The sequence below is a fragment of the Dromiciops gliroides genome, chromosome 4, assembly GCF_019393635.1.
Source record: "Dromiciops gliroides isolate mDroGli1 chromosome 4, mDroGli1.pri, whole genome shotgun sequence".
NCBI classification, from domain to species: domain Eukaryota; kingdom Metazoa; phylum Chordata; class Mammalia; order Microbiotheria; family Microbiotheriidae; genus Dromiciops; species Dromiciops gliroides.
The window spans coordinates 157,720,407-157,734,372 of record NC_057864.1 but is presented as its reverse complement, the minus strand read 5'-3'; the positions used below and the strand labels follow the sequence as shown (position 1 = coordinate 157,734,372).

The 13,966-nt window shown below is 44.7% G+C and overlaps 1 protein-coding gene across 1 annotated transcript in view; it reads left to right on the top strand.

The window, feature by feature from the left end:
- PEAR1 (platelet endothelial aggregation receptor 1) overlaps nucleotides 1-13,966 on the top strand; it is a 42,143-nt gene that overhangs the window by 8,611 nt on the left and 19,566 nt on the right. The window contains exon 3 of the mRNA XM_043963578.1: nucleotides 13,121-13,308. Coding sequence (XP_043819513.1) covers nucleotides 13,202-13,308 — 107 coding nt within the window. The 5' untranslated portion in view covers nucleotides 13,121-13,201. The remainder of the gene's footprint in view (nucleotides 1-13,120; nucleotides 13,309-13,966) is intronic.

Here is a 13,966-nt window from a genome sequence, read left to right as displayed (position 1 = left end):
GTGGATGTGTGTTAGTTGAGTTTGGAGAACTGCTTCATATATGGAAAGGAAGGGGGCTGGGTATGTTCAAAAATGAAAAGGATGTAAAACAAAAGATAGCAATAAAATTACGATTCAAAAAGATTTTTTTTAAATGAAGAGAGCTTAGAGATCGATTAACTTAACCCTTTCATTTTACTGACCGATACTGAGGCGGGGTGGGTGTGGGTGCGGGGGTTGGAGGGGTTGTTAAGCGATTTGCCCAAGGCGACAAAGGCAGCTAGTAGAAGCGTCTGGACTGCAACCCGGGTGTATTTTCACCAGAAGAGAAGAGAAACCTCAGGGAGGTGATTCACAGAAAAGGTTTAAGACCAGGAAATCAGAAGCCAGTCTATCCTTCCCGCACCGCCCCCCCCCCCGCCCCCCGCCCGCTCAACTTTTCTGCTGTTCTCCATTCTTCCGAACATTAGGGCCGCTGTAGATTGAGGCAATGAGGGTGTTTGGGGTGAGACCTTCGGAAGAGAGAGGTGCCTAGGTACCCTCCTTCTTGTTTGTTGGTGTTGGTGGTGTTGGTGGTGGTGTGTGTGTGTGAATTGGGGTTTAGTGACTTGCCCAGCGTCTTACAGCTAGTAAGTGTCAAGGGTCTGAGGTCGGGCTTGAACTCAGGTCCTGCTGAATCCAGGTCCTATCCACTGCGCCACCTAGCTGCCCCGTACCCTCCTTCTTAAAAGGAGGAATATGAGACACTCAGGATACCCAGTCCAGCTAAGGAGACAGAGGTGTAGATTATGACTCGGGGATAGGAGTGGTGCCTGAATCTTCATCCCCATTCTCTACGCAGTGGGGACAGCACCTGGAGGTGAGGCTGGCCACTAGGGGCTGAGCTCTCCACGGGGCCTGGAGAGCTCCGGGCCACACCTTTCCTCAGACCATCCCGCCCCAGTCTTTGGACCACACACCGCTCCCCTTTATCTCCACCCCTTCCCTCCCACGCAACCCTTTCGCTAGTAGCCAGGGAAGCCCTGAGCTGAGTTTGCTCCTTCCCGACGCAAGGCCCGCCCCTTGGGTCCCGGGGAAGCAACATTACCCTGTAGCTCGTACAAGCTGCCCACTGGGCGTAAGGAGCAGGAATCTCGGGGGCGCAGTTTATACTCAGTTTCATTGTTTCAAAACTTGGAGTTTATGTTTTCCGAATCCGGCCCTAGTCTTTCTAACTCTACGGAGCGTCTCATGGCCCATTTCGATCAGGGCTGTGCCGTTAGATGTGTAACAGCCGGATCTCCGAGTGAAAACGCACACACGACACTTTTTACACTTTATTCTGCAGTGTTAACATTCTCAAGTCTAGAAAATCAACAAAGCAATAAAACGAGGCCTGACTTGTAGCTTTTGCTGGTTTCCAAAGTGCAAAGGCTCACACTGAAAATGTAACTATCTACTCTTCCAAGTCCGTTGGAGTAGATTCCATCACACCTCTGCCTTAGATTGTTGTCATCATAGACGCCTAAATCACCCATGTACCTATGCCCCTGGGGAGGTGCCACTGATAGACCTCCTGTTTTTTCCCCTCACTTATTTTTTTTTACTTTTTGGTTTGGTTTTTTGTTTTTTTTGGTGGGGCAATGAGAGTTAAGTGACTTGTCCAGGGTCACACAGCTAGTAAGTGTCAAGTGTCTGAGGTAAGATTTGAACGCAGGTCCTCCTGAATCCAGGGCTGGTGCTTCATCCACTGCGCCACCTAGCTGCCCCCTCCCCTCACTTATTTAGGTAGGAGAGAACATATAATTTTGAGTTGTAAAGGAATTTAAAGGCTCATTTTAAAGGTGTAAAACTGAGGCTTAAAGGTGAAGAGTCTTTCCCACGGAGGAAGTGGCACAGTCGTGGTCGTCGTTGTTGTTGTGTTGTATCAGACTCTACGTGCCCACATGGACAAAGTTTTCTTGGCAAAGATACTGGAGTGGTTTGCCATTTCCCTCTCCAGTGTGTCCCCATTTTACAGATGAGTAACTGAGGCAAATAGGGGTGAAGTGACTTGCCCAGGGTCACACAGCTAGTGAGTGTCTGAGGCCAGATTTAAACTCAGATCTTCCTGACTTCAGGCCCTGAGTGCATGACCTACTAAGTATTGGAATTCAAGTTTGGAAGCCTAGGTCTTCCAATTCTCTCATTCCAAAAGCATTGTTTTTGACCATGATGCCTCATTTCTGATCTAAGTTTGTAGATACCAGGGAGTATCCAGGCCACACCTCAGAGACAAGGTTAGACACATTTGACTAAGAAAGTAAGTGAGCTTATAACTCAATGTTAAGATAATTTTTATTAGTTGTGATTGTTGAAAATAGAAAATGCATGTGTTCTATAGCATAACCATATGTTTAGGGTAGTATTACCACACATACAAATATCTCTGACAAATTTATATAGCAACAAAGAATTACATTTCTCTTGTGAAAGTAAGGGAGCTGGGGCAGCTAGGTGGCATAGTGGATAAAGCACCGGCCCTGGATTCAGGAGGACCTGAGTTCAAATCCGGCCTCAGACACTTGACACTTAGCTAGCTGTGTGACCCTGAGCAAGTCACTTAACCCTCATTGCCCTGCAAAAAAAAAAAAGAAAGTAAGTGAGCTTGTGTCTCCTTTGCTTTTCATTGTTTCTCTCTTCAGTGCCCCACTGAAGTCATCTTTAACTCTAGAAGGTGTCCATTGGTCTAAGAGAAGGATTTCCCTTCCTCATCTAGGCCAGGAGAGCTAGAGTTTATCCAAGTCCTTTCATTTTAGTGTTTGAAATGAAGGCTAAAATGGGATTTCTCGGTCAGAGGCTCCTACCTTGGGGGATTTGGCACAGCATGCCTAGGGTTACTCGGCTGGTATGGTAGAGGCAGGGTTTGAACCACTCAGGTCTTCCTGACTCCAAAGCTGGTTTTCCACACAGCATTCACCCTCTCCCCACTGGGTCATGGAATGACAAGATCATAGAACAGGAAGGTAGCCCATTTCATTGGCACATTTGTTGTACAGTTGTGATTATTAGGGCATTTTCCTTTCTGTCCAGCAAAAATCTTCCTTCCTGTAATTTCCATCACATTAGCCATCTCTGACACATGCTACTTTTGTAGCTTTGGGCAAAGGTGTCTTCTTTGCAAAGGGGTGTGATGAGGAAAGCACTACAGATATTTGAGAAATTATTACAGAGATATATATGAGGTGATATGGTAAAAATATAAATCTTAGGGGCAGCTAGGTGGTGCGGTGGCTAAAGCACCAGCCCTAGATTCAGGAGGACCTGAGTTCAAATTTGACCTCAGACACTTGACACTTACTAGCTGTGTGACCCTGGGCAAGTCACTTAACCCTCATTGTCCTGCAAAAAAAAAAAAAAAAAGCAAAACAAAATATAAATCTTATATATAAGTAGCTAGGGGCTGCAGTGGGTAGAGTGCTGGTCCCAGCCTCAGAGAAACCTGGATTAAAATCCTGTCTCCAATATAGTATCAGTGACTCTGTCAAATCACTTGACCCTCTAAGCCTCATTTTCCTCATCTGCAAAATGGAGATCAGGGCAGCAGCCTATGTTAGAGTTGTTGTGCAGATCAGATGAGGTAATAACTTTTTTATTTTTTTGCGGGACAATGAGGGTTAAGTGACTTGCTCAGGGTCACACAGCTAGTAGGTGTCAAGGCTGGATTTGAACTCAGGTCCTCATGAATCCAGGACTGGTGCTTTATCCACTGCGCCACCTAGCTGCCCCTGAAATATTGCCTTTAAAGCACATTGCAAACCTTTAAACTGCTATATAAATACTATTGTTATTGTTGTTATTGTTATTATTATTCTTTTTGGACAGCTAATGAATAGACTGCCGCCCCCAAATCAGAAAAACTCATCTTCCTGAGTTCAAATCTAGCCTCAGACACTTACTAGCTATGTGACCGTGGGGAATTCACTCACCCCTGTTGCCTCAGTTTCCTCATCTGTAAAATGAGCTGGGGAAGGCTCAACCACTCCAATATCTTTGCCAAGGAAAGCCCAAAAAAGGTCACAAAGAGTTGGATGCAACTGGAAAATGACTAAACAAGACCCTGGGCAAGTCATGTACCTTTTTTCTGCCACAGTTTCCTCAACTATAAAATGGGGATAAGAATAGCACCTCCTTCTCAGGGTTGCCATGAGGATCAAATGTGATAATATTTGTAAAAGCATTCAGCATAGCTCCTAGCACACAGTAGGTGTTTAATAAATATTTGTTCTAGAGGGGCAGCTAGGTGGCACAGTGGTTAAAGCACCAGCCCTGGATTCAGGAGGACCTGAGTTCAAATCTGGCCTCAGACACTTGACACTAGCTATGTGACCCTGGGCAAGTCACTTAACCCACATTGCTCTGCAAAAACACAATAAATGTTTGTTCCCTTCCCCCTCTTCTGAAAGTTAAACTTCTCTAGTTCCCTCATCCAATTCTCATGTGACATAACCTGAAAGCTTTCCTCATCCTATTTCTGTACATTACCTAGCTTATCAGTGTTCTTCCTAAAATGTGGTACCCAGAACTAAAAAGAATACTCAGGATGTGCACTTAGTAGGGCAGAGAGTACTGTGAGATTTTCAAGTCCCTAGTCCCAGACACTGGGCTTCTCTTAATTAGGTCCAAGGTCAAACCAAGTACTCCAGATGCCATATCACACTAGTGATGTTTGTCGAGGTCGTTGGTTGCCCACTAAAACTGGAGATTTTTTCAGCTGAATTTCTGTTTAGCCGAGCCTCCACCATCTTGTATTTTAACTCAAGTATACAACATTGCATTTATTCCTGTTCAGTGTAATGGTTTTGGCCAAATGTCACAGCCTCTAAAAATATATTTGGATGATGTTGTTAGCTACCTACCATTCCTAGCTCAGTGTTTTCTTGTTTTCTATTCCTTTATTCAAGTCATTGATAAACATTTTAAATCACCTTGGACATTTTATTAGGGGCCTCCTTCCAAGTCCACATTTAGTCATTAATGACTCTTTAGTCCCTGACATTGAATGGACTCCAAATCCCCAGAGCCCTTTCTAGTTCTAAATACTATGATCCTATGAATTAAATATGGCAGGAATGCATGGGGATATTATATTTCCAAAGTTCTATCCTGGGCCCTTTTCTCTTTAGACACTCACTTGATGATCTTACCCACTCTCTTGACTCTAAATATCACTTCTTTGTAGTTCAGTCTCTATTCTATATCACCAACCTCAGCTTCTTCCCAGAATTGCAGTCCAGAATTTCCAGTTGTCTGTTGAATAGCACTCTCTCCCTCAATCTCCTACCAATGTAATTGCACGGTATTTATTATGTACTTACTATGTCTAGGTCACATAGTGGGAATCACATCTACTCAGCTGGAGATGTCCTGCAGGGAGATGGTGATACAGGGCTGCGGCTTATACCTTGGCTTGTCAATACCTTATCTTCTGGGGCAGCTAAAGGTGCAGTGGATAGAGCACTGGCCCTGGAGTCAGGAGTACCTGAGTTCAAATCCAGCCTCAGACACTTAACACTTACTAGCTGTGTGACCCTGGGCAAGTCACTTAACCCCAATTGCCTCACTAAAAAAAAAAAATACCTAATCTTCAACATGTCTAAAATGGAACTTAATCTTTTCCCCTAAACCTGTCCTTCTCTCTGACTTCTCAATTGCTATAAATGGCATCACCATTGTCCCAGTGTACCAGGTCCAAAACCTCACAGTCACCCTTTACTTTGAGCTCTGTCGGGCCCCCATATCCAATTCTACCAAATCCCTTCATTTCTACCTCTAAAACATCTCTTCCATCCAGACCCTCCTCTCCTCTCTTGTTCAGGTCATCCTATCTTCTCACCTTGAGAATTGTTATTATCTCATAAAAGGTCAGTCTTCTCTAAAGTTCATCCTCCAGACTTCTGCTGGATTATCACTTAACCAATCAATCAATCAATTAATAAGCATTTATACATGGTCTAAAAGCAATTCCTGCCCTCAAGGAGTTTACAGTCAAGCCCTGAATACACACTCACACACTCACATGCATATGTATATATACATACACACATATGTATACTTGCATATATATATATATATATATACATACCCCTGTGCATCCAATATATGTATGTACATATATTCATGCTAGATTCAAGGTCATTTTGTAAGGGAATTCACTAGAAGCACTAGAGGATCAGGAAAGGCCTTGTGGAGAAGGTGATGATTGGGCTGAGGCTTAAATCTTGGGACCTAGGTATCTCCAAAGCTAGAGATTCTTTTCCTTTTTTTTGTTTCCTTTTTCTTTTCTTTTCTTTTCTTTTTTTTCTGGTGGGGCAATGAGGGGTAAGTGACTTGCCCAGGGTCACACAGCTAGTAAGTGTCAAGTGTCTGAGGTCAGATTTGCACTCAGGTCCTTCTGAATCCAGGGCCAGTGCTTTATCCACTGCACCATCTAGCTGCCCCTAAAGCTAGAGATTCTAAGATCAGTTCTAAGTTAAATCTTCCTGATGCTCCATTCTGATTATTCAAATCCTCTTCTAAGATACCATCAATGATTCCACTTTGCCTGAATGGTCTATGCTGTAACCAAACCAGACCACTCTCCAGCTTACATTCTTCTCCCATGTCTGTACCTTCAAAGTGGGTTAGAGCTTTGGATCTGCAGTCAGGAAGATGAGAGTTCAAATCTAGCCTCAGACACTTCTTAGCTGTGTGACCCTGGCCAAATCACTTAACTGCTGTCTGCTTCGGTTTCCTTATCTATAAAATGAGGAATAATAATAGCAGCTACTTCCCAAGCTTGTTGTGAGGATCCAGTGAGATAATTGTAAAGCACTTAGTATAGTACTTGGCACATAGTAGGTATTTAATAAACATTTGTTCCCTTCCCCTCCTCTCTCCAAGACAATAGTACTTTGCTTGAAACTTCCTTAATTCCCTAGTAAAGCTTTGCTTAAACTCTGTCACCTTTCAGTCAACCATTGTTCTTTACTTTGGCCCAGAGATCTGGAGCACTCCCAGTATTCTATGATGAGGACCTTCCTCCCCTCTATCAGAGTGATAGAAATGCCTCAGCCGAGGAAGGTGGGGGTGGGTGGAGGACTGGGGAGAAGGCTTATTTCTCTTTTTCTGGGAGTGTCTCTTGGGATTCTCTTTTCCCAAAGGGCAACAGCTGGGGCCCCTCCAACCTCTAAATTTAATTTTAATTTTCGATTTTTAACTGTTTTTTTTCTGTAACTTTTTTCCCAACCTCTAAATTTAGTACCTAAGAAAGGACTCTGACTACACAGAACTCAAAAAATGGGTTGGAAGGCAATGTGGCTAACAGCCCTTGGACTCAAAAGATCTACGTTTGACTATGAACTCTAACATTTATTAACTGTGAGACTTTAAGCAAGTTATTTCAGTTTCTTTATGTGTAAGAATGGGAATAATACTAGTTTATATCATCTATCTCATAGGTGCTTTAGGGGTATATGCAGTTTTTAAATATAAGCTATTTACAGGGTCAGTCAATAAGCATTAAGCACCTACTATGTGCCAGGGACTGTGCTAAGTACTGGGGATACAAAGAAAGGCAAAGGACAGTCCCTGCCCTCAAGGAACTTACAGTCTAATGGGGGAGACAATATGTAAAAAAACCAAAACAAAACAAACAACTATGTATAAGCAAGATACAGTCAGGATTAATTGGAAATAATCAGCAGAAGATCATAAGAATTAGAGCCAGCAGGAACTTGAAAGTTCATCTTGTCCAACCCTAGTATTTTATCAGTGGGAAAATTGATAGTGCTTAGTCCAAGGCTACACATATAATACATAATTCTTTTTTAATTCTTTTTTTTTTTTTTGGCAGGGCAATGAGGGTTAAGTGACTTGCCCAGGGTCACACAGCTAGTAAGTGTCAAGTGTCTGAGGCAAAATTTGAACTCAGGTCCTCCTGAATCCAGGGCTGGTGCTCTATCCACTGTACCACTTAGCTGCCCATAATACATAATTATTATCCTCATTTTACAGATGAGAAAAGTAGAGGTGAGAGATTGATAAGAATAGCTGGCATCTGTATGGTACTTTAAGATTTGTAAAGCACTTCATATACATTATCTCATTTGAGCATCATAAAAGCCCCAGGAGGTACGTGGCTACTATATTTGATAGATGGGGGAAGGGCAGGGAATATGCATTTATTAAGCATCTATTATGTGTCAGGCACCTTACAAATACCTCATTTGATCTTTACAACCACCCTAGGAGGTAGGTGCCATTATGATCCCCATTAAACAGATGGGGAAAGTGAAGCTGACAAAGGTTAAGTGACTTGCCCAAGGTCACATAGCTAGTAAGTATCTGAGGCTAGATTTGAACTCAGGTCTTCCTGACTCCAGGCCTAGCACACTATCCACTGGAGGACAAGCTGTCTCTGGATACGGAAACTGGGGTTGGAAGAGTTTAAGTGATTTTCCCATAGTCATACAGTCATGAAAACCAGGTCTAATGTTCTCTCCTCAATGGCATCATGCCCCTACAGATCTCATCAGTCTCTTTTCCCAATAGTCTACATTTTCTTAAGGCCTTGAAATTGATCCATCTCTACCTCCTGTCCTTCTGGCCCATTCTGGCCCTTCTGGGTCATTCATTCATTCACTCACATACTCATCCACTTCATTCATTCATTCATTCATTCATTCATTCATTCATTCATTCATTCATTCACTCAATCATTCATTCAACAAATATTGTCTAAACTGATGCTGACTTCCTAAACTCTCGCGGAGGCCCAGCCTGGCCCAGCCCAGCCTGGCCCAGCCCAGCTGCCCCACCTCCTCACTGACCTCTCCCTTCACCTAAGGCTTAGAGCTAACTTCCTGTGGGGCTTGATCTGGATAGGAGGTGGCATTGGAGCTGTAACTTCTGTAGAATATTAGGGAGCACAGCTACATTTGGGGGATGCCCAGACCTCCTGCTTCCATCATAGTCCATTTTTATTTATCCCATAACTATTTCTAGGGCCCCATTAGCACAAAATTCCTTCCTATGGGCCTGGCCCAGCACTGGCCTGACCCGAAGGCCCCAGGGGCCTAGGAAAGGAGTGGATGGAGGCCCAGCCAGTTTCCGGTGCTGGAAATTTTCAAAACAAACTCGGCAGCTGCTCTGGGATGGGGGCTGCGAGGGAGGAGAGAGAATTGGAGAAAGAGACAGGGAGAGAATCAGAGAAAGAAAAAGACAGGGAGTTATGCTGAAGCATTAACAGAGAGACAGAGAGATAACAGAAAGACAGGCAGGCAGGCTGGCGATAGTGATAGCTGAGGGCTCCAAAGATTTTTTCAGATCTGCTGGGCAAAGGGCTCTGATTGAATCCCTTTTCCCCAGGGACAGGGGAAACCAGACCTCTTTCTCCTTCTGCCTCTGCTTCTTTCTTTGCTCCCACCCAGCATACTCCAGGATTTTTGTTAGGGGAAGGGGCATAGAGACACTATGCCCAGAGCCCAGTCCTGACCCTCACCCTGGTAGGGAGTGAGGTATCCTCCCCTACATCATGGTACCTGTCCCTGGAGACCAAGCCAAAAAAGAAATGCCTCCCCTATTCTAGGCGCAGGCAGTACAAGTAGTTATTATTAATAAATATGATTTTAAATTATCAATAAGTACTAATACTAGTTCAAAAGGTACAGTGGATAGAGAGCTGACCCCAAAGCCAGGAAGATTGGGTTAAAGTCCCACCTATGACACATACTAGCTGTGTGACCCTGGGCAAGTCACTTAACCTCTAATGCCACCCCCCCCACAAGTCTCTAATAAATTTTTTTGTGGGGCAATAAGGGTTAAGTGACTTGCCCAGGGTCACACAGCTAGTTAAGTGTCAAGTGTCTGAGGGTGGATTTGAACTCAGGTCCTCCCGAATCCAGGGCTGGTGCTTTATCCACTACATCACCTAGCTGCCCCCCCCCCAACTCTCTAAGACCATGAATTGCAATGGAGGTGTTGACCCGCATTGGGAGAGGGAGTTTTTTCACCAGGTAATTCCCATGACATCCCAAGTCTAATCTCCATCTCTATCGATGGTATATTCATGGATAGCATTTTCCTCACTACAACAGGTAAGAGGTGAGGTAGAGTAACAGGTCTGGTTATCCCCATCTTACAGATGAGTCTCCTATCCTCCAGTGACTTGCTTGAGCTCATACGGCCGGTAGATGGTAGCATCTGTAATCTGTACTTGAACCCAGCTCCCTAGAACTCTGAAAAACTCGGCATTCTTCTTCCAAGATCACCTTGTTTCTTTCTCTCACATTTTGGGTACTTGCACCCTCCCAGAGCTCCTCATCTTATCACCTGGCCTAATCTGGTGGTCTAACTAGAGCCCAGCAGGAGGTTTCTAAGGGCTCTGCTCTTCACGGCAGAGAGTGTCCTGTCCTTGCTGTTGTTGCCGCTGCTGTCTCCCCACTGACACACATCCTCTCTAGTCTCTGTTTCCTGTTTTCAGGTTCTGTATCCTGTGTTGCTCTTCCAGGCATCATGACCCCCTCCCCCTAACCCCCATCAGCTTTTATATGCTTGACTGGCCCCAGGCCATAGGAATTCTGGTCATCCTCCTCACCTCAGATCCCTGACCCCCTAATTCTATACACTAGCCCCAGACAGGACTGGCTCTTCCCATGGCAGGACTGGTGTTCAGCCTAATGCCACAGGGAGCTAATGAGAGCCTTCTGGAGGGAGGGAGGGATGGATGGAGGGAGAGAGAGAGAGAGAGAGAGAGAGAGAGAGAGAGAGAGAGAGAGAGAGAGAGAGAGAGAGAGAGAGACTGGAGTCTGGAGGGAGCAGAGCTAGCAAGGCATGCCCAGAAGACCAAGATGACTCATAACCTCAGAGTTCATCTAGTCAGTCAAGCCTTTCTTTTTTTTTTTTTTTTTTTTTTGCAGGACAATGAGGGTTAATTGACTTACCCAGGGTCACACAGCTAGTAAGTGTCAAGTGTCTAAGGTCAAATTTGAACTCAGGTCCTCCTGAATCCAGGGTTGGTGCTTTATCCACTGCACCACCTAGCTGACCCATAGCCTTTCATTTTAAATATCAAGAATCTAAAGGCCCAAAGAAAGGTCACATACAATGGGCACACCTGGGATTTAAACTGCCATCTCCTGATGACTGGTCTAATGCCTTTCCCAATATGGCACCCCGAGATTCTGTTGAGAGTAATGTCTGAGGGGAAGCAGGGATGGGCATCACAGCTAAAAGGTTGCTGTTAGACTGTAAGGACACCTGAGGGGGGGAGGAGGGGGAGAGGGGGGTGTCACACACTAGAAAAGGAGGAGGAGGATTCCCCCTCCCACCTAGAATTAATGAGCCACTCCCGTGTCTGAAAAGGGACTTCCCAAGGTGGGTAGAAGACACCTGAATGAGTCTGCATTAGGGACAGGCTGCCTTCTCTTTTCAGGAGACCTCAAGGAATAATAATGATGGAGAGTATTTGTACAGTACTTTAAGATCTGGAAAATGCTTTAAAAATATCTCATTTGATTCTCACAACAACCCTTGGAGGTAGTTGCTATTATTATCCCTAATTGACAGATGAGGAAAGTGAGGCATACAGAGGTTGTGACTTGATCAGGGTCACACAGCCAGTAAGTATCTGAGGCTAGATTTGAAATCAGGTCTTCCTGACTCCAGGTCCAGTGTTCTATCTGCTATACAACCTAGCTGTCTGAAGAAGGAAGAGGAGAGGCTGAGCCATCTTAGAGATGGGGAGACTGCCTTGATGACCCTGGGGTGGGTATGTGGGAGTGGGGACTAGGGAATTTTGAAGTCAGGGCATGCTGCATTCCAGGGATACTCATTGAGGATAAGCTGCCTGAAAGTGGGACCTCACTCTCTTCCCAGAAAAAAAAAATTACAAGCAGATGTGGCTGCCTTGGGGGGTATGGAGAGAGGAGTTATATCAACACTGAACAGAATCTGAAACCCAGGACGGGGGTGGAGGGCTACGGGTCGAGGAGCAGCTCATTAAACTGATCCCCTTCTTAGCCCAAAGCTGTACTCCTGAGACGACGACCTCATCTGGGAGTCCTGATTCTCTTCCCAAGATTGTGTGTGAGGCGAGGCTGTGTGTGTGTATGTATGTGTGGGTGGTGTTTGCACAGCACAGAAGATTCCAGAACTCTGTGATCCTCAAGCCTTTTTTTTAGGTTTAAGGCCCTGAGAGGAGAGGAGAGGTTGCCCCCCACACCCCCCAGTTCAAATCTCAGCTTTGCCACCTATTCTATTTGTGATTTCCCAGTGGGAAAGGAAACATAGACAGAGACTTAGGAAGGATAAACCTCAGGGGCCAGGCCCCAAGTGGACAAAACTATAGGGCCAGATGCCTGAGGTCCTTGGGAGAGCCTATGGTCTAGGGCAGGGGATGGAGGAATCATAGGATTTAGAGCTGGCAGAGATCTTAAAGATCATTCAATCCAACTCCCTCATTATATAGATGAGGAAACTCTGGCCCCCAAAGGAGAAATTACTTTCCTAAGGTCACAAAGCTAATAATTTTCAAAGCTGGAACTTGAATCTAGGGGAACCTTTCCTCTCTAAATAGTGTAAGTAATCAAGGCTCACAGAATCCCATAATCTTTAGAATCCCCCTAATCTAATCCCCTGTCCAACACATCTATTCTCACAACAATGGATCCATTAGTAATGGGGAGTTTACTATAGTAAGTCATTTCTTTCTTCCATTAGACCTAAATCTTCCTTGCTGCAACTTCCCTTTGTTGCTCCTAGCTCTGTGCTCTGGGGCCAAAAGAACCCTTGAAATAATTGAAGTCAGGGACAGTGCTCCTTCCTCCCCCAACATCAAAAACCTTCTCGTTTCCAAGTTAAGTATCCCTGGTTCCTTAGCCTTTTTCCCTTATGTGATGATAATGATGAAAACTAACATCTATGAGACTTTATTATTTGTTTTGTTTTGGTTTTGTGGGGCAATGAGGGTTAAGTGACTTGCCCAAGGTCACACAGCTAGTAAGTGTCAAGTGTCTGAGGTCAGATTTGAACTCAGGTCCTCCTGAATCCAGGACTGGTATTTTATCCACTGCAACACCTAGCTGCCCCCAGAGACTTTATTGTTAATAATTCCTCTGAGCATATTATTATTTCCATTTTACAGATGAGGAAACTGAAATCTAGAGAATTTAAGTAACTTATCCAAGGCCATACAGTGAAGTTTTCAGACCCTCAGGTGGCCCCCATGCTGTCCAGGACACTGCCACCAGTGATCGTTCTCTTCCTCCTCCTGCCTGGACTGGGCAGCACGCTCAACCCTAATGATCCCAACGTCTGCAGCTACTGGGAAAGGTGAGAGAGGAAGACCCCTGATTGATCCCCTCTAGGCTTTACACCCCTTCTCTCTCTCTCTCTCTCTCTCTTTTTTTTTTGCAGGGCAGTGAGGGTTAAGTGACTTGCCCAAGGTCACACAGCTAGTAAGTGTCAAGTGTCTGAGGCTGGATTTGAAATCAGGTCCTCCTGACTCCAGAGCTGGTGCTTTATCCACTGCTCCACCTAGCTGCCCCCTACATACATCCTTTCTCTTCACAGACTCTTCCACAACTTACCTTTCTCTCCTTTGCTCTTCTGTCCTGGTTTCTACTCTATTCCTATCTCGGATCCTATCTCTCCCTATTATCTCCCTATTCTTATTATCTCCCTCTTTCCTCATCTCTTAAGATTTATCTCTTTTCCCATCTGTCTCTGACCTAATACCTGCTCCTGTCCTTATCCTCATTTCTGTCTGTCTCAATCTGTTTCTTTACCTCTCCGTCTAACCAAACCCTCTCCTAAATCTCTCTTTTTCCAGTAGGTCACTGTTATTACCCATATCTTTCTTTGTATTCAGTCTCTCTGTTTCCATCTCTCTATTTGTCTCTAACTTGCCACCATCTCTGTCTCTATTCTATCTCCATCAGGATCCCTAACTGTCTCTTTCACTACCCTTGTCTCTGTCCCTAAGGCTGGT